The sequence below is a fragment of the Brachyistius frenatus genome, unplaced genomic scaffold, assembly GCF_029030835.1.
Source record: "Brachyistius frenatus isolate BFR_SWC_R1_liver_20210118 unplaced genomic scaffold, ASM2903083v1 Contig_157, whole genome shotgun sequence".
Lineage (NCBI taxonomy): Eukaryota > Metazoa > Chordata > Actinopteri > Embiotocidae > Brachyistius > Brachyistius frenatus.
The window spans coordinates 163,216-183,682 of NW_027210756.1; the positions used below are offsets into that span (position 1 = coordinate 163,216).

General features: G+C 42.0%; 2 protein-coding genes across 7 annotated transcripts in view; one reads left to right on the forward strand and one right to left on the reverse strand.

Annotated features, from left to right (window-relative positions):
• mink1 (misshapen-like kinase 1) overlaps positions 1-6,147 on the forward strand; it is a 29,360-nt gene extending 23,213 nt beyond the window's left edge. For all 6 annotated transcript variants that reach the window (XM_069716462.1, XM_069716464.1, XM_069716466.1 and 3 more), the window contains 6 exons: positions 584-718; positions 854-954; positions 1,069-1,218; positions 1,298-1,457; positions 1,554-1,693; positions 2,364-6,147. In XM_069716462.1, coding sequence (XP_069572563.1) covers positions 584-718; positions 854-954; positions 1,069-1,218; positions 1,298-1,457; positions 1,554-1,693; positions 2,364-2,447 — 770 coding nt within the window. In that variant the 3' untranslated portion in view covers positions 2,448-6,147. The remainder of the gene's footprint in view (positions 1-583; positions 719-853; positions 955-1,068; positions 1,219-1,297; positions 1,458-1,553; positions 1,694-2,363) is intronic.
• A 4,176-nt stretch (positions 6,148-10,323) lies between these two features.
• Positions 10,324-19,924, reverse strand: gnb2 (guanine nucleotide binding protein (G protein), beta polypeptide 2). The gene is made up of 10 exons (XM_069716401.1): positions 19,134-19,924; positions 17,293-17,372; positions 17,152-17,190; positions 16,526-16,632; positions 15,563-15,626; positions 15,197-15,359; positions 13,578-13,644; positions 13,287-13,488; positions 12,612-12,828; positions 10,324-11,728 (listed from the first exon to the last, which is right to left on the reverse strand). Exons 2-10 carry the CDS (start codon positions 17,347-17,349, stop codon positions 11,622-11,624), a joined length of 1,023 nt encoding a protein of 340 aa, XP_069572502.1. The 5' UTR covers positions 17,350-17,372; positions 19,134-19,924; the 3' UTR covers positions 10,324-11,621.
• Between the last annotated feature and the right edge of the window lie 543 nt (positions 19,925-20,467).

Here is a 20,467-nt window from a genome sequence, read left to right on the forward strand (position 1 = left end):
CAGAATCACAGGAAAGCTGCATTTATTTCTGTACAGTATATATTGGAGCTCGGAAATATTGACAGAGGCTATATTATTTTATAGGTATATAAAAAAAAAAAAAAAATGTAATATGTGTTTTGAATCAAAACCTTTCCTTTTTTACCAGAATGTCCAACAAAGTTAGTGCTAAAATGGAGCAGACAAAAAAATAACTTTCTTGCAATATACTGATGTTAAAAGTGTGGTGAAATTTGGTCAATGATGCTTTAATCAGATTTTTAGACACAACAACATTTTGAGAAGATTTTGTCAACGCATTCACACAAGGCAATACATGTTTTAACATTTTGTCACTGACTATAAAAAAGTATTAAAGACTCAAAAAGGACATTTAAGTCAGATATTAATGAACAAAAATCCCAGACCATAGTTTCATATGAAATTGATTTTAGATCATATAACCTCCAACTTTTCTTTGTTCTGTGCGCACATTTAAAAAAAAATATATATATATACAAGAGGATTTGAACCGCAGTATAAATGCATTTAAAGAATTACTTTATTGTGGTCTCATTTTATAATCGATCTCTTGTCCATTAAGGCAAGAAAAACAAGGTGCGTGTCTACTACCTGGCATGGCTGAGGAATAAGATCCTCCACAATGACCCTGAGGTGGAGAAGAAGCAAGGTTGGACCACTGTGGGGGAGATGGAGGGCTGCGTGCACTACAAAGTGGGTGAGTGACCGATGATGGCTGTTTATCACCGCCGTCTATTCCACTCCACAGCTATTACAGATGAATGCGTTTGGCACAGTGAATTATTAATTGCAAGTGTCTAATGTCAGATGGCCTTGCGGTTGTTCTGTGTAGTGAAATACGAGAGGATAAAGTTCCTGGTGATCGCTTTGAAGAATGCGGTGGAAGTGTATGCATGGGCGCCCAAACCTTATCATAAATTCATGGCCTTCAAAGTAAGTCTCCCCTTTCCTGCGGGCTGGGTTAGTTCTTCGAGGTCAGTCAACCAGATGATCTTCTTTTCACGCTCACTTTCCGCTTCCAAACCCCCTCCTCCCCCTTTAAACCAGTCTTTTGCAGACCTGCCACACAGGCCTGTCTTGGTCGACCTGACAGTCGAGGAGGGTCAGAGGTTGAAGGTCATCTACGGCTCTTGTGCCGGCTTCCATGCTATCGACGTGGACTCTGGAAACAACTACGACATTTATATCCCTGTTCATGTAAGTTGTACAACCGTCAACGTTTCGGGAGATCTAAAAGTTACAGCAGCTCATACCTTCTGTTTTTGATCTCGAACAGATCCAAAGCCATGTGACCCCGCACGCAATCGTGTTCCTGCCCAGCTCGGACGGCATGGAGATGCTGCTGTGCTACGAGGACGAGGGCGTCTACTGCAATACCTACGGACGCATCATCAAGGACGTTGTCCTGCAGTGGGGCGAGATGCCAACGTCTGTTGGTACGGGTCAAACCCAACAACACGGCCATACATTGAATTGGGTGCATCATTTGTATAAACTGTGATTAGCTTCTAATGTTGCACTTTGCTCTGCAGCTCATATCTGCTCCAACCAGATCATGGGCTGGGGAGAAAAGGCCATTGAGATCCGCTCTGTGGAAACTGGCCACTTGGACGGCGTCTTCATGCACAAAAGAGCTCAGAGGCTGAAGTTCCTTTGTGAGAGAAATGACAAGGTGAGAGAGAGGAAAACCTCGCGTGGAAACTTATGCAGGACGATAACAGTGAGGTCACTAATAGAAGCCTTTTCATCAAGAGTTGAGGAAGATCAATACTACTCTCTTGTCTGTATATGAAATGAGAGCCAGCAGCTGGTCAGCTCAGCATAGCCACTGGTTCCAGGGCAAACAGCTGTCCAGGCTCTGTTGAAATATCAAGAATAATCTCCCGTCCAGAACCGGGAAGCTCATTCTTTAACACCGATTAAATCAACAAGGTTTACATTCTTGATTTAATCAGTAGAAAAAAAAACTAAGAATGAAAATACGAATTTGTGGTTTTACGGAGAGGTACATGCTGGACTGTGTCTCGGCTGGAAGCAGTGATTTCCTAGAGTCTCCTCCAGTTGCCTGGCAACATCACTGGGATGACAAAACCCCAAGAAATGGTCCCGTTGCATGAAACCCTGAAGCTAAACGCGCCAGCTACCGGCGGATGTAGCGTCATATTTGGCTTCCAGACAAATGAGTTGTGTCACGGCTCCGATTTAAATGTTTGCAGGCAAGTTAGCAGAGAGCATTAATTCCACCGCATCTGGTGATTCTTTATCGTAATAATAATTATTATTATTACGCCCCGCAAAGACGTTACTGATATCCATGTCCTTTGTGTCTGTGCTGCTCTCAGGTGTTTTTTGCCTCGGTGCGGTCCGGAGGCAGCAGCCAGGTGTACTTCATGACCTTGAACAGAAACTGCATCATGAACTGGTGAAGGAACGTCTTCGGTGGTCTGTGTGTGTGTGTGTGTGTGTGTGTGTGTGTGTGTGTGTGTGTGTGTGTGTGTGTGTGTGCGTGTGTGGAGCCCAGCAGGGTTCACAAAAAGGACGTGCATCCGCAATTCTCGCTTACGCATGCACACAAATGTGAACATCACTCTCTCTTTCTCTCCAGCACACTCCACAGAACACACACACACACACACGCACGCATGCGCACACACACACGCGCACGCACACACACACACACGTAGTCTCGCAGACAAACGCACACTTACAAACACAATCTAAATCTATTCCAGCCTAAACGCCGTAAGATGCAGTTTCAACCGAGGCCCCCTGGAAACATCCTCCCTGGAATCATCATGACAAATTGGCTGACGAGCTTCAAATGTTAATACCCTCTATTAATTTGTACTGTATATATTCTTGTCTTGATTTACTTTACTTGGTGGACCCGTGTTCAATCGTAACTATTTAGTTGCTAATTGTGAAGTATGTTAACATTCCTTGATGGTTCTACAGTACATTTTGAGGAAAAGCATTATTTAACTGTATGTCACACTGAAGCTGTAAATAGATAGCACCTGACACTTAGATCTGAATCATTCGCAGGCCTCTTATATAGCTGCCGTTCACAAGGACATCAGATAATAAAATGCTGGAACGCCCATCTGCAGTGGCTTGTGGGGACTCCACTTGTTTTGGGGCCCCCCACAGTTTCGGGAGGCTTAAAGGAAGGATTACAAATATTACAAAGGGACTTTAAAGTCAGGGCAAAGTAGCTTGTTTAAATTTTTTTGTTTTTGTTTTTTTTTGTTTTTTGTTATCCACATTAGACTGTAACAGGAAGTGATGTTGCAACTCTTAATCACAGCAAATAAACCTTGACCGCTTTAAAAGCAAAATCAATTTCAGTTTAAAGATAAAAACCAATCAGAAGTCTGATAAATGTACAGAACTCAGACTCGGTACAGTGAAACCTCCTGCTTTGCCTTTTTCTTTTTTTTTTTCTTCTATGGTTTAGGTGAAACCATTAATTATTTGTCTCAACAGGCTTGTATCTAAACTTTTTGTTTTCATAGATTTACAAAATACACAAATTTGATATTTATATGTAGTGATTCTGTATTGGTATTAGCCTACTGGTATTCTTAATTTTACTGTAATTATATTGCCATTATATTGCAATATATACTATTCTTGTGGAGTCTTTTAAAAGAGGGGAGTTCATGTGTTTGGCTAGTAGTGTAAGGGAGTATGATGACAACTCTGGAGGGGAGAAACGTGGAAGGAGGATGCGTTGCCCTCCTCCTGCAGTGATCTACTCTACCGTACTATATTTTAGTTCCTGGACTATTTCGTTAGCGTGGATCTTTTTTTGTGTGAGAAGTGTTCGTCCAGGGAAATGCAGTAGAACAGTTCTCTGTGTGGTTTGGTTCACACTTGTCCTGAGCCAGTAGAAAGACTTTAACGTACGAGGACTCTTAGCTCATCAGGCACTTTTGGAGAGCACGGCTGGACCTCACGAGACTTAATATATTTTATATCTATGAATTCTGCCAAAGTTCACAGCATATTTTGCAACAGGGATGTGAATTTAAGGCCAAAGGTGTGTGTGGGGGGGGGGGATCTCAAATGGGCGACTGTAGATATTAAAGAGGAAACTTCTCCCACAGATCACTAACCAATGTTTTCCTTTCGCTATGTGAATGTCAGCCGACTTTTCACCGATTAGTAAAGTACCGCGATATTGTTAATAGTGCGCAGACATTTTCTCCTCAATCCGTCTGCTTTATTTGGGCAGCTGCCTGAGGGAGGTGGGGTGTGCTCTCGTACAGCAGGCGGTACGGCAGGAATATGCCTTATCAGGAAGAAGCTTGATGAAACGAGCTTTTTGTTCAGCGGGTCACATGGTTGACTGTGTTGCCACACCGCTTCGGGATGAACAGGTGAAAGTCAACACGGTCTCTTCCGACTGCTGTCTTATCAACACCGAGCTGTTGGAAATGTATCACCTTTTTTTTTTTTTTTCCAACGAGTTAGTTCAACTGCTCATAAATAAAAGCTGACATGTTGATGTTAAAGAATGCATCTGTAAATCAAAACTTTTTGAAAATATGAAAGGAATCTTGGCTAGTGATCAATGGGATGGTCGCTCGGTAGATATATTTTCTAGAGTCGGAAGGAAAGCTATCGAGGTTGCAGGATATGTTCAGGGCAGAGAGAGTTTAATCAAAGATTATATAGATGGTCAATTCTATGGTGAGATTATAAAACAACCTGTAAATGGGCATGGGAAGCACTTTCACGTCAGTAAACATATACATCTATATAGATATATATCTACATAGATACATATGATTTATATATAAATAAAGCAGATACTTTGGTGTGCATGTAAGCAATGGAAATAGATGATAATAGTCCTGTATCAAAGTTGTTTTTTCCCCCTCAAGAGAATGTGTTTTTATTCTTAAAAGATCTTTCATGTGCCATGGCCTACATTTTGAAATTCCTCAATTACAATCCACCAGGAGCTCTGGCACCCATGCTTTTTATGGTCAAATCATTCTTTTTTATCAATCTGCCATGTTTACAGTTTAAGCAGTGCCTTGGAGTTGGGAAAGCGAGAGGTTTTAGGAAGGGTTGTGAGCCCCTGTCCGTGTCCCCCCCACACACACACACACACACACACACACACACACACACACACACACACACACACACACACACACACACACTCCCCACCTGCCTGCACTTGTCTCTTACTTGAAACCACACGGAGAAGAGGCACGACTACATTTGCTCCCCCGTTATAATTAATGTCCTGTGCCAGTTAAGTGCACTTAAGTCAAATCCAGAATGTCCCTCAGATGGACTTGAAATGCTTTTTTGGCACCACATGTATAATAACCTAAAATGATCTACAGGCAGAAGATGGCAATAACAAGTAAATGAATAACTGTCCAGTTAATCCAGTTAGGATTTCCTCCGAGTGGGAGCCAGCATAGAAGAAAAGCCATGTGTATGAAACTTGCGTGTAGAGAAAACGTAGTAATTGTGCACACGTCAAATTAAACTCGGTGTGATGTCTGCTCAGAAAACGTAGGTTCGTGCTGCGAAGATACGCGCTTCTTCTTTAATGATGTTGATTGTGTAACCTTGTAGTGGGGAGAGTAGCTTGATATATTCTGAGAAGCTTATTTTCTAAAATATGTAAATTAGTCTATATTGAGAAATAAAAAGTGAATGTACATCTACAGGACAGAGTTGTATTTATATAAAAATGTGTACCACTCTATTAATCGAAGCACAATGTATTTCAAGGCAGAGATCAAAGCTACAAATTGGGTGCAACGGAGAGACGGAATCTTTTTTTTTTCTTTTCTTCTTCTTCTTCATTCGATCGGTCGTCAAAGTCGTCGGCGTGAAACCAATCCGAGTCGTCGTTACAGTCGAGCAAGCGGTCGGCTGCGAACGCTGCAGCACTTCTGATGCGTTACCCGGACGGAGACAGAAGTCTTGTCGGTCTCGTTCCCGGAGGAGTCGGCCGTGGCTGTGATTCAGACACCGGCGATGACTCGCGGGTCGGCGTCGGATCGGGCCTCTGGTGTAAATTGCCTACGTGGGCTCGACAGGCAAGTTGATATTCTCAGGTGATGACCGGGTTCGTGGTAAAGGCAGCGCACTGGCGGGGCCTTGTTGTGGGGTAAGAGGCTCTTCGCTTTTGGCGTCGTTATGAAACGGGAGAAGGCGCGTACGAACGTGCACGAACCGGGTCGGTTCCGATTACAGAATTACAGACGCGTCAATAATCACATGTCAACAACTTACAGGGGCAGCGTGTACGATCCAGTGGCGACATTGCAGATTGCAACCGACTGAACACCATCCTCGCGCCCTCTCGCCAGCGTGGAAGAGAATCTAAGCCGGCTGGAAGGGGAACAAACAAACAAACAAAAACAAAACAAAACAAAAGCGCAAGCCCCTCTCTAGAACTAGTGTTTGGTTACCATAGAAACATGGCGGCCTCCGTGGAAGAGGACTCTGCTGTCTGCGTGGACATGAAGGGGTCGTTTGTGAGGTAAAGAGAGGAAAGCAACAAAAAAAAAAAAAAAAAGCCGCGGCATCGTGTTTGTTTGATCTCACCCGCGCGGTTTGTGTCGGCGGTTGTTTTTTCCTTGGATGTCGCTGCAGGTTCAAACATCCTAACTTAATTCTTTGTGACAAATATTTACTGGTGATTTTTGGGTGGAGCCGCGCAGCGCGTCGTCCGCCCGACGGAGGAAGTCGCTCCCAAACGTCGAGCTCGTCGTCTTAATTTTGTGCAGCAGAAATGTGAACGATGGCGCTGCAGCTCGGGACACGGACGAGCAGCTGCAGTTGTTGATTTAAAAAAAAAAAAAAAAAATACATTAAAAAAAAAAAAAGCTCCTTTTAAGATGTGAAACCGCTTTTTCATTTCGTGTCGAGGGCCATTTAAAACACCAGAACCTCACGACTCGTCGTCGTCGGGGCAGGTCTGAGTCGGCTCGAACAGATTTGATGCTGGATTCGAGTTAACTCGGCTCTGATCGGCCGAGTTAACCATGAGATGCAGGAGTTGGAGGTGTCGAGCATTGTCCTGAGAGACGATGACTTTTCTTTTTCTTTATTTTTTTTAAGCAATACAAGCAATTGAACAAATCAAAAGGCCTGACTGTCCATCTCCGCGTGACTTGCAGGTAGTGATTCTTCAGTGGCCTTCGGCAGACCGGATGCCGGCTGGTTTGTGCGCCGCGGAAATCATTCTGTACTTTTACTTTTGTGTGTAATCGCAAGAAATAACGGCTTCTCTCTTTGTCACTTTAACGCAATCACCCGCTGGGACGCTTGTTAGAGCAGAAAGAAAAATCCCACAAACTGCCTTTATGAACTCTTGAGTATCGATAAACGGATGATGGATAATATACTCATGAGGCGTTCTTCTCTCAGCTTATATTTCTAATCGATAACGTATGAATGGATTAGCAGCCGTAGCCGGCAGATCAAACTTGGGGAGCTCTAAAACAACGCAGATCTTTGGACAGAACTACAATATCTACTCTTCTTTTCTTTTCAATACATTTTTTTTTTTTTAAAGACGGTTGACATCTTTGCAATGTTTTCGTGTGTGCGCGCGTCTGTGTTACTCGTGAGAGGTTAACTCCAGATTGTATTTCATAGACTGATAAACTTAAAACTTTCAAAAGATTGTGTTGAATGAATTCATGTCTTAATACAGATTGTTTGAAAAATAAAATACCTTGATCTCATTTTCTCTGTCGACTGTCTTTCTTGGTACTCTGATGATTTTCAGTACATGGTTTCTTGGATTATTATGACTGTGCTATACTTGACTCTCCAAAAACAATCCTTTTTTGAAATTAGTTTTTTTTTTTTAAACACTTTGGTGGTGAACAGAGTGAAGTGTACTTCACTAAAAATCTGCCTCGACCTGTTGGCCCCATCGCTTGATCCATGTTACAATTACGAAACAGCTGTTCATTTATGCTGCCACCCAGACGACGTCTCTTTCAGGGAAGGTCTTGCTTATTTTCAGCAAAACGATGCCAAATCACATTCTGCATGTAATTCAACAGCGTTTAGAAAATATAAACTGGCCTGCCTACAATTTTCGAAAAATTGGAGCATTATTCAAATTAAAAAATATGACAGACGAGACCCCGAACTGTTGAGCAGCTTAAAATTATATCTTAGGAAATGATAGGACAACTTTTCACTTCCAAAACTCCAGAAACTCTTACTATGGTGTTGAAAATGTCTTAAAAATATTTTGATGTAGTATGTTCTCCAAAATTTATTTTAAACATCATACTGTAGTATGAGAAGTCAGATAGTGATGATGATTGTTGTCAGAAATATTATAAATATGTCTTGGTGTAGCTTTTGTTTTCTGAAATGTAATAAAAACGTCATAGTTATGTGTGAACAGAGGAGGACCAAAAAGCAGACACAGAAGTGGGAATAACTCATTAAAAAACTGTTTTATTGAATAAAATGAAGCTGTGGAGTTGGTGGCGTCTGGAGAGAATGAGTTGTGTGTGTGTCCAGGCAGAGTCATACACACGTCATACTATAATATGGATTCAGAAATGTCAAAAAAAAATGTCATAAATAAGTCATCCCAAAAAGGTCATACTATAGTATGTCTTCCAAAAAGTCCTGAATATGTTGTCCAAAATGTCATACTATAGTAGGTCAAAAAAATAATAATGTAAAAGAAAAAAAAAAAAGTAATTTCATACAATAGTATGTCGTCCAAATGATTAACAAAAACGTCATAATATTATACTATATACTATTATGTCATCCAAAATGCCCTAAAAGTGTCTTGGTATAGCGTGGTCCAAAATGTCAAAAAGATATCACCCATGTCCTCCAAAATAGTATGTCACCCAAAATGTCATAAAAACTTCATATGTTGTCTGAAATGTCAGTGACATGTCCTGTATGTTGTCCAAAAAGTCCTCAAAACGTCATATAGTGTGTTGTCTAAAATGTCATAATAATACTATACTATATGTGTGTGATCTCCAATATGACATAAAAACCTCATGCTATGGTATGTTATCAAAAATGTCTCGGTATAACTCTTGTCAAAAAAAACAAAACGTCATCCATGTTCTTTAAAAAGAAATACAAATATCACACTACGGCACGTCGTCCAAAAAGCCATGAAATGTCAAATGTCGTATGTCGTACATTTTACAGTGGTACAGTTGAGATGTCGGTTATTATTGCCTCTTCGACGAAGCTGTCCGAGTTCAGGTGTCTGTTACTTACTGTCTGAAAAAAAGACTTCTATGTGCGGCTGCCGTGCAGCTTTCTCTGCCTATTGGGTGACGTAACCGTTCTCCTCCCGTTCCGCTCCGCTGACCGACCAACATCCCGACGACGTACGGTGCAAAGCTACCGAGCTCAGGAGGGAGCATGGGCGCAACCAAGTGTACAATTGGGAGGGGAGGGGGTTGGGGGGGGGGGTGTCACACAATTAGGTTTTCCTTCACAATTGCAAAAAAATTTAAATACAGCAAATAACAAGAGACAGTACTCTATATTGGGGGACATATTGGTATTTTCTCAGTATTAGGGGGGGACACGACTCCTCCTCCCCCCTCCCCACACACACACACATACAAAGCCGTGGTTACGCCTATGTAGTAATCAAATTTTGCACCAGATGAGTTTGCTAAGATGCAGTAAACGTTTCATCCTTATTTTAGGAGTCAGAGATGCAGAATGAGCTGCAGCACCCCCTGGTGGCAACAGACTAAAACACCCACCAGCCATTTCACCTTCATTCACAACTCTTACCTGAACCATTCGCCTGTTTGATATGAGTAATTCGAAAATATATTAAATGACATCAGAATTTAACATGACATTTAATTAGTTTGCTGTAAAGAAGTTCAACAATTTCAGGCCACTTAACATTACAGCTATTATTCTGGGTTTTAAATATTTCTTTTTTGATCAAAGAAAAAAACTTCAGGCTGATTTTTGGCACTTAATGTGAGTTGTGAGTTATTTGCCAGACCATGCCAGCCCTAATAGGAAACCATTAAGTTAATTTGTAAACACTTAAACGTACCTTTAAAACAAGAAAAATTTGAATTAATTTCTCAACAAAACTAAGGAGATTTAATGTGTAATTTGTGTTAAAATGAAGCAACAATAACAGTATAAGTCAATGTGTGTGTTGTCATTTAGATATTTTGTTATATAATGAAAATACCAGTCCATTCTCACTTATTATCCTTTTAATTTCATCCAAGTGTCTGAGTAAACTGTTCTATTCTTCAACAAAGAAACCACAATACCTGGCAGGAGAGGCTATTATTTATTAATATTATGTACAATTATACCATAATGTCCAGATAATACAGTGACAGAGTCAAAGTATGAATACTGGCTCCTGCCTATTAAAATGTGTCTTATAATGCTTTTAGTTTTCGCCTTCTTCATCGCCGATCATTTTGAGTTCATTTAACTGTATCAATAGTCTTTATTAATAAGTGTATCTGAGGCACACGGGGAGAACATGAAGAAAATAAGTGTAAAAAATAAGAAGAAGCAAAAGAAAACAAAAGCCTTAGAGCAGATGTACTGAATGTGGGGGTATGTCTATAAAAACAGTGACTACATGATGTTATGAACCACGTGTGATTTTCTTTTTTTTCTTCAGTGTTAATGGACTCACATGATTATTTTTTTCCTTCTTGTTACTGTCACTGAGACACATGAGACAAAAATAGTAGAGAAAGATTTGTCTGAAGTGCATTTTGGACTTCATTGTAAACAAAGACAGAATTGTCCAATACTGTCTTCTCCCCAGCTTAACTTGAGGAGCAGTGTCTCTCAGGAAAAAGCGTGTGTGTGTGTGTGTGTGTGTGTGTGTGTGTGTGTGTGTGTGTGTGTGTGTGTGTGTGTGTGTGTGTGTGTGTGTGTGTGTGTGTGTGTGTGTGTGTGTGTGTGTGCGTGTGTGTGTGTGTGTGTGTGTGTGTGTGTGCGTGCGTGTCTGTGTGTGTGTCTGTGTGCGTGCGTGCGTGAGTGCGTGAAGGAGTGTGTTCGACATGTTAAAAGGCTTTTAGGTAACAGCGGTGTTTGTGTTTTTATTTGAGCAGCTGAAGATTCAACTGGATTTGGTCACATTTAGACATTTTACAGATGATGTGTGTGTGCGTGTGTTTGTGTTTCCGTGTGCGGGGATGGTGCTGTATCTTTGCTGCGGTGCACTTAAATTAGCGGTAGGTAGTGTGGGCATGTGTCCAGGTCTTGTGTCATCTTGTGTGTGTGTGTGTGTGTGTGTGTGTGTGTGTGTGTGTGTGTGTGTGTGTGTGTGTGTGTGTGTGTGTGTGTGTGTGTGTGTGTGTGAGAGAGTGTGGGTGTGTGCGTGAACTCATACCTAAGTCATACAGATTATGTACAGTACAATGTTGCAGTTTGTCTGTTGAATCTTACATACAGTGTGAATACAAGGGTGCAAACTGTGTCCCAAGATGGGAGCAGTGTGTGTGCGTGTGTGTGTGCGTGCATGCGTGTGTGTGTGTGTGTGTGTGTGTGTGTGTGTGTGTGTGTGTGTGTGTGTGTGTGTGTGTGTGTGTGTGTGTGCGCGCGCGCGTGGTTCAGTTCCAGATCTTGAGGAAGCTGTCCCAGGACCCGGTGCACACCGCCATGCCGTCATCAGTCACACCCAGACAGCTCACACGATTGTCATGGCCGGCCAGGACTCCTACAGGAGGGACGAGGAAAAACAAAGGACGGCTTGTTGTTACTGTGGAATGGTTTGCTCTGCAGGCTGCTTTGCAAACATCTTAAAAATCTCAGAACAGAGTGGCCCAGATTTTTTTTTCTTTTTTTTTCTAAATTTCTACCGCAGGGCGGGCTTCTTGACCAACGTTGCATGTTTATTATAAAACGAGGCTCGAGAGGTGAGTTCACTGGTCATCCTGGCATGCAGCTCAGTCTCAAAAATAAATCACATGTAAAAACTCTCACTGATTAATGGGGGGAAAAAAACCTGAACATTAGTGCTATAAATCTACAAACATATTGATTTAATGTTGTATTTTGCAGATACAACTCAGTTTCCAAGTAAAATTCACAAAGAATTACCATCAAGTAAAGATTTAATTTTTTATATCTATACTTCAAATTATCTTTTTATTTTTACTTTTTATAGACATAAATCTGTGCAATTCTTCCTTCGAGTGGGAAATTAGCCTCTGACTTTTGGATTTAAATTCAGCTTCATGTCTTTTTGCAGTTGTATGTAAAAACCTCTTCAAAAGAAAATCCGTTTTTTCAGTTCGGCTTTCTTTTTGATTCTGATGCTGTTTTTCTTGGTGTTTGAGTCAAATCTTGAGGTTGAAGCTCAGATAACAGTCAGTTTTACTTCAGATACAGAGAACTGTTGCTGCCATTCATTTTTTTTTGTTTCTTTGTTTAAGTTTTAGTTGATAGTAAAGTACATAAAGTAAACACACACCTACAAACGTCCCTCTGTAGCACAAAACCTTTCAGGTTCGAGGCAACAAAAGTTACAAAGCTACAAAAAGTCAAGCTGAACATTTTTTAAGCCAACACCACCGTTAACTCTTGCCGGTTCTGCCCACCTGCTCTGTCTCCCTTCATGGCGTCCCAGATGTTGCAGTTGAAGTCATCGTAACCAGCCAGCAGCAAACGGCCTGAGCGGGAGAAAGCCACGGAGGTGATGCCGCAGATGATGTTGTCGTGGCAGTAGAGGCTGAGCTCCTGGTCTGCACGCAGGTCAAACAGCCTGCAGGTGGCGTCGTCGGAGCCTGTGGCGAAGGCGCTGCCGTTGGGAAAGAACTGAGGAAGAGCAAAGGAAGATAGATAAGCAGCAGGAAGTGGGGATGACTCTTAAGAAAATACAACTGTGCTCTTAATATAGAGGGCTACACAGATACAAGTACAACACGAGTAAGTGATTCTGTTGAGAACAGGAGCTCCCCAATTTCCTACATGCCAGGATACGACAGAAAACGGTTATTGGCTCCAAGTAGCTGCTCTTGCATTGAATGGACTCGCACTTTAGAACAGATTTGGGCTTGATACTTGGGCCAATCTATGCCACAAAAACAGTGCATCGGACATTTCCCATAATGCAACTTGATAGGATCTTTTATTAGATCTCCATTGTTTGTTTACTTTCCACAGGCTGAGTTGTACTAGAGAGAACTCTATGTCTAAAACTATTATGAATCAAAGTATATGACTGAAACCTTTCAGTTTGGTTACGGGTTAACTCGTCCATTGAGCACACTCACACAGATGGCATTGATGTCCGACTCGTGGCCTGAGAAGGTCTGCCGGCACATGCTGTCTCTGATGTCCCACAGTTTGACCGAGGCGTCACAGGCTCCTGACACGAAGGTGCGGCGGTCAGGCGACAGGGACAGGCTCATGACATCACCGCTGTGACCCGAGAAAACTGTGGTCTGCTGACTCGTCTCAATGTCCCACAGTGCACTGGGGCAAAGAGCACAGAGTTAATAATCGATCGGCTCAGGACCACATGTTTACACTGAACGTCTGGGGGTTTGATGTGTGGGACTTACCATGTGGTGTCTCCTGAACTCGTGATGATTTGATTGTCATCAACGAAACGGCAGCACGACAGGTAACCTGAGAAACGGACAATTTTTTTTTTAATGAAAACAGGAGCCAGAAGTGATTATATTCAGATGAGCCAGGCAGGAGCGAAGAGTGGATCTGACTGACAACGCAAAGACACTTTGCCCACCACCTATATAGGCAGCTCAGGCATGTCAATCAAACCAGGCATGCAACCGAACATACCTCTCTTTGAGGCCTAATATGTAATCGATTGTGCAATTGTTTTCAGAGGGACCACCAGAACACCGATCAGAAGGAGGGAACTTAGCAAATGACAGTATAATGGCTGGTAGAAACAATGTATTGAATTTGTATTTCATGAGAGAAATTGAGACTTTTTGAATGGGAGTCTGTTGGAGATTTTTTTGGAGGCTGCCACTTGTAGCATTCAGTAGTATTACACTTCCAGATTGGCTTCACTTTTCAGGCCCTGAGGCTACGTCCCCTTTATACCCATTCTCATTTCCAAGGCGTCGAATGCTGTTTCATCAAAGCCATTCACATCTCATTGTGCAATTATTTTTAGAGGCACCACCAGAACACTGATCAGAAGGAGTGAACTTAGCAAATGACAGTATAATGGCTGGTAGAAACAATGTATTGAATTTGTATTTTATGAGAGAAATTTACACTTTTTAAATGGGAGGTACCTTACGATTAGGCACCAGAAACCGCATAGGGTTGGGAAAAGGTCAAGTTATAGACAAATGTCACACGGCCCTTGTTTGGGTAGGTTTAGGCGCCAAAACTACTTGGTTAGGGTTAGGCACTAAAACTTTGGGTTAAAATAAGTACTGTATAATAAGAAATTATAAACATTACGCAAGTTACTTATTGTACCTTATGCAAGTTAAATAAGTTATTTAAAAGAAATTTACGTTGACTTTTGTCACCAGTCTCCTGAATAAAGTCCTGGGTTTGTTCCATACAAACACCCTCGACCTCTTTCCAACATGGACTTTAAACCTCTTTGTACTTTGTCACAAAACCTTCTTCGACCCAGCTCATCACAGTGCATAAGACATAAGGTCTGTTTTAGACACCAAAGGACACCATGTGCACATCTCTATATTTTTATATACAGTATTCACAAGACGTTGATTGGTCCAAACTTCTGATGGTTCAGACATAAATGTTTAACTTAAATGAGAACGAGAAGATGGATTCTGCAGCTGCCTCGCAACTTAGGTCACAGATGTAATTTCCTGTCTTGACTTCGTTGAACAGAAACCTACAGTACCAGACTGTGATGCTAATTCCTGTCATAATACTACCAAAGTAAAACAAAGTCAAAATTGTGTTAAATCTAATAACACTGTGCAGCTACGGTGTCAAAAATCAGAGCCTCACAGACAGGAGTTGATGTCTCGGCTCATTAAGACTGTGTTACCCTGCGATTAATTAACCACTTAATGAAATCTTCATTGTTTAGAGGTTTGGGAGCGGAGCTCTCCCAGGAAGCAGGGGACTGGTGCACGCTCGTCTGAAATGTCTCATCAGTTTGACTCACAGGATGCGTCGAACACAAACAGAAGTGGCTGAAAGCGCAACGTTCCCTCACCTGTATGACCAGGTAGTTCCCTGCTGACCCTGACATTGCCTTCACGGGTCTTCAAGCAGTAGATGGAGCAGATGTTGTCGAGGCCTCCGCAGGCCACGTAGTTCCCAGAGGGGGCGTAAGCGCAGGTCATTACCCAGGAGGAGCGCAGGGGGATGGCGTGGATCTGAGGAGGGAAAAGTAAAGAAATCAAATGGAAACTGTTCAGAAGAGAATCGGAATTGGCCTCTAAAAATCTACCTCTAACACCACGGTGAACGATACAGTAAGTCAAAGGAAGCTGTGATGAGTCAATCACACTTTTACGAGATTTTACTACATCTTCACTTCCAGGTCAGCCAAGTTATAATTTTTTTTTACTGATTTTACCTTGTTAGTGGTGTAGCTGTCCCAGATGATCAGTTTTCCATCTTGAGAGGCACTAACCAGAAGTCTGCAGACACAAAAGAAGAAAATTCATAAAACCTAGAAGCCTAGAATTCATGTTAATGTGAAATACATCCAGGTTTTTTGGGTCTTTTTTTTTTTTTTTTTTTTTGCTGTCCGAGTCAGCAGTTCTTAACCTTTACCTCCTGTCATCACGATAAACTCCAGACCAGTTCGATCATGTTTTGGCTGGATGGAAACTCTTCAAGATGAAGATCAGTTGTTTTAGTGCTATATCACACCCATATAATGATGTCAGTTTGTAAGATTTGGTTTAGGTTTGTGTTGCAGGAGACCCTGCAACTAATTTGAGTTCAAATACTCAAGTCAGCAAATGATTAAGACTGCAGGAAAGGATGTTGTTATATGTGGGGCTTTTAATTTAAAATGAAAGCCTGAGCATGCTAACATGCTCACTTTGAAAATATCTCAATGTTCAGCAAGTATAAATGTACACCATGCTGACCATCGACCATCATTAGCACTGACAATTAGCAGTGACGGTGGTGCAAGATGAAAAGTTAGGTCCCCAACGTTATTACAGTTCACCCTGAGGGGGATCTGTCCTAAATTCCACTGCAATCCATCTAATAGCTCTGGAGACATTTTAAAGAGTAAGAGTCCAGTATGTTTTCATTATAGTCAGGAATTACTTAACCTGTGACTTATGTCCTACTTTGGTTTGAGAACTCCGACACATCAGTATGGAGCTCCATCACACGGGTGATGAACTGAAATGCATTATCCCATTTAAAGTTGTGATGGAGCCAAACCCTTCAGGTCAAAGTTGTTTTGTTTTTTTCTACCAAGCCACTTCAAGGGAAACTAATGGTTTGTTTTAGTGATGCACAGCAAAAAGCTAAATAAAAGACAATTAAAGGCATTTAGTCGAGATAGTAGACTCACTTTGAGTCTGTGCCCCAGTGCATGGCGTAGATCTTGGCGAGGTGGCCACGGAGGGTGCGTCTTGTCCGCATCTGGATCCGCCCCACAGGATCCAGACCAGCAGTTATCTACGTCAGTAAGAAGAGGTTAATGGAAGAAAAAAAGCAGGCTGAATTAATTTCACCTTTTTCCTGATAACTAGCTGTTAGATGGAAGGTGACGTTTCTTGAAAAGGGGACAATACGACGAATATCAGACACTGAGGACAAATATCCCAAGGGTGACAATATCAATAATGCATGTGTAAAAATTAATTCCAACAGGTTTGATGATTAATACTACAGGAGGTTGGGACCTCATCTATTTTTTTTTTAAGACTTTCTGGCTACAAAATGAGAAAGTCACATCTCTGTGAAGCTTTAAGTTCAAGAGTTTTGTCACATTTGATCAAAAAGATTTCAAGTGGCTGCTCTGCTTTTTCAACGTGAACCAAAAAACTGTTTAATTTAAAACCTATGAATATTTTCTTGTGTTCTTATCATCGTTTTATATAATGTAAATATATATATATGTAGCAGCTAAAATCAAGACCTCAAAACAAAAAATGTCATAGTATTTTAGCATGTGGCACAATCAGTGGCTCTTACCTGTGTCAGGGTTGAATCTCCACATGCTTTCCTGGCATCCTGAAATTACACAGAAAAATAAAAGACGTGACACAACAGGTAAACATGTCAGTATTTTAATGCTAAAGATGAAAATGTTAACTACAAGCACACTTGACTCACTCTTATCTGGTTCCTAAGCTGCTCGGCCTCCTGACGAAGCTGCTCCAGCTCACTCATTTTGAATCTGTCCAAGTTGTCACCTGTTGGTTGAAACACAATTTAAACATTGGACTCTGATTTAGATCATCTTAAATTTAATAAAGTTGAATAAAATGGCTGCCAATGTATGTTATTAAATCCCACTGGGATTAGCATAGTTTCATGCTTTTGTAATCCAGTGGTCCACTTTCATCAAAAATGAGTCAATTAGGTGAAATAATTTACTTTAAATACAGTTTGACCCCAATTTGGAGAAATAAATAATAAAATAAAAGCACATATTTTAATCTCGGAGGTTTACTGAACCCGTAGTGAGAAAAAAAAAAGTGTAATCTGTTTACGGCTGTGCAACCATGCCTGGTTTAACTGAGGAGAATAATCTGTGATGACTAAGCTGCTATTGAGCAGCCAGCATCGCAACCAGGCAGCAGATACAGCGTGAACGTTTCCTTTAAATCTGTGCAGATACAGGTCAGTCAGACTTCATGCTAATGTGGGACACGATCATCCTTCATCTGAGCCTGTTTTTTTTTTCATTACATTAACAGGTACATGTGTTCAAGAAAGGAAGGAGTCTCTACAATTACACAAATGCACAACGTGGCTGTATCTTCGGCTCCTGGGGTCACACAGACACTATATCTGACATCATCCTTTCAGTAGGAAGCAGTATTTCCTCTTCCTGATACACAGTTACACATTCAAATAGTCTCCCAAACAGAGAGCCTGTATTTGCATTAGTGAAGCAATTCGAACTGATGACACCACATCCACAGCGAACACGCATACAGTACACACGGTGCAAGTAAGAGCAATTAGCTACAGTAGACCACGGTTCCCCCGGAGGGACCTGCGACCAGATGGATCACACAGCACTAATGGAAGCCAAAAGGCGTGCATCATGGGTCTCAGTCTCCTGGCACAGCTGCTCATTTAGCCAATGAGGAGAAGCAAAGCTGAGGGTGGGGGGGCATCAGAGATCAGGCCTGGATGGGTCCAGCCAGATGCTCGGATGCATGTTTTTTTGGTTGTTTTTTTTTCAACCTGAGGACAAGCAGATTTGTGCTGAAGTCATGTCAGTGGACAGAGAGTAGAAGAAAGCACACACCTACACATCACACAGATTTAACCTGCACTGATGCATGGCCTGGTAGCAGCAGACAGGAGGCTCTGCCTTCTTCATGAGGATGAAGAGGATGAGAGGGTTAACTAGTGACTGGACACTAGTGGCAGTTTGCTTGCCTTTTTAGAGCATGTTTTCTAACAAGGAGACAGAAATTCAAAGATACAGAGTAACTGGCCCCACCCCTTTGGATGCACATCTGATGTGTGACTACACCAACATGGCATGGCTACATCTGCAGCTGGAGGAGAGTGCAGAGCCCGTACGAGCATTGCATGTTACAGAGTGTCATGTCAAAGCATTATGTATGGCTATATGTGCAACTATAGGCCTATTAGAGCTCCCCACTGAAATAAAATCCGCAGTGAAACGGAAGCCAACGGGTCTAGGGGATTTTTATTCCACTGTCTGCCGCATATCGAGACTCAAAGACCGGCCCCCACGAATGCGAGCTACATCACATATTGATCAGCACAGTCTTGAAGGCCTTGGCCACATCTCGTTTTAAATGGTGAGCTCCAAAAAAAAAAAAAAAAAAAAAAAAAAAAAAAAATGCGGATGTGGCTAAATTCATGGAGTGGAAATGATGCCGTGAATGCGCACATCATCACCCAGCCATCTTACACTGAAGCAGGCTGACCTACAGCTGCTGTCACAGCGTTTGATATTGGGTGGCTACCTGTTAATTCTCCCGATGGGTTTTTTTGCTGCCTTTTTTTCTGCCGTAAAAAAAGGAGGAAAAGGGTGGGAAAAAATTGGAAAGAAACGTCTTCAAAAAAATCCCGCGGAGGATTTGACTAAATGTCTTTTTCACGCATTAAAAATGAAGTTGAGAGGAGATCCACTTAAAGTTCCGTGCGTCACGATTAGCCTGTTTCCAAATCCCTCAGTAAACAGGCACACGGAGGAGGAGGAGGAGGGCTACACACATTTCCATTTCTCTGCTTTACTGGAGCTCCTGAAAAAGATGAAACCTGCTGCTGCTGGATTGTCGTTTCTTCTCCGAAATGCTTCGCCCCCGTTTCACGCCCGTCAAGTTAACAAAACCATCTTTGTCCGATTCGGCGCAAACAAACACAATTGGCCCTGGCTCGCTCCCCGGCCCGCATCAAGGATCGTCCATTAAACACTATTCAGTCCGTTTTACTCCCGAGTCTTCGTGACGTTATCCTCGTTTCCTTCCTCTCTTCGGTTTCCTCCTCCTCCTCCTCCTCCTCCTCCCTCTGCCGACACTTCACCAGGACAGCCGCCTCCGTGTCGGCAACGAATCACTGAGAAAAATCTGCAAAGTGCATCATATAGACAACGAAGAGATTTAAACGAAGCGGCTGAATGCAGGAGATCAACCATCGACTGTGTGGATTTGCGTCTGGTCTAATGAGGCGGCCCTCTCGATCACAATCCACACGGTTCCTGTTTTCGGAATCTCATCATTCAGAAACAGGGTGCCGAATCACGCGGTGGGCGCTTGTTGCAGGATCCTCAAATCCGGGCATGAAGCATGTTTCAACCACACCCATCTCTTAAATACTAGTAAATCCCATGACCCCCCTCTGTGCAGACCTCTCTACAGGTTGGAGAGCCATCTTCTCACGTGGACCTCCCAGTTTTACGTGTTCAGAAGGAGAAACTATGACAATGGAAACAGACCACGGGTTTGTTAACTGTTTGAATTTATGATCATGTCATGATCTGCAGGGTGCAGCACATTGAAGAAAGCATGGCAGGGTCTGATCATTTCCATATTTTAAATGTGAAACAGATCCTACATTTCGTGGAGGTCAGTGCAAACACAGGCACACCCCTGAAATAGAAATCAACAGTGGCGGGAAGTAACTAAGTAGGCCTACATTTACTCAACTACTGTACTTCAGTACAACTTTGAGGTATATACTTAAGTATTTCCATTTGATGCTACTTTATACTTACACTGCACCACTGAGGGAAATATTGTATTTTCTTCTCCACTACATTTATTTGACCGCTTTAGTTGCTTTTCAGATGATTTGACAC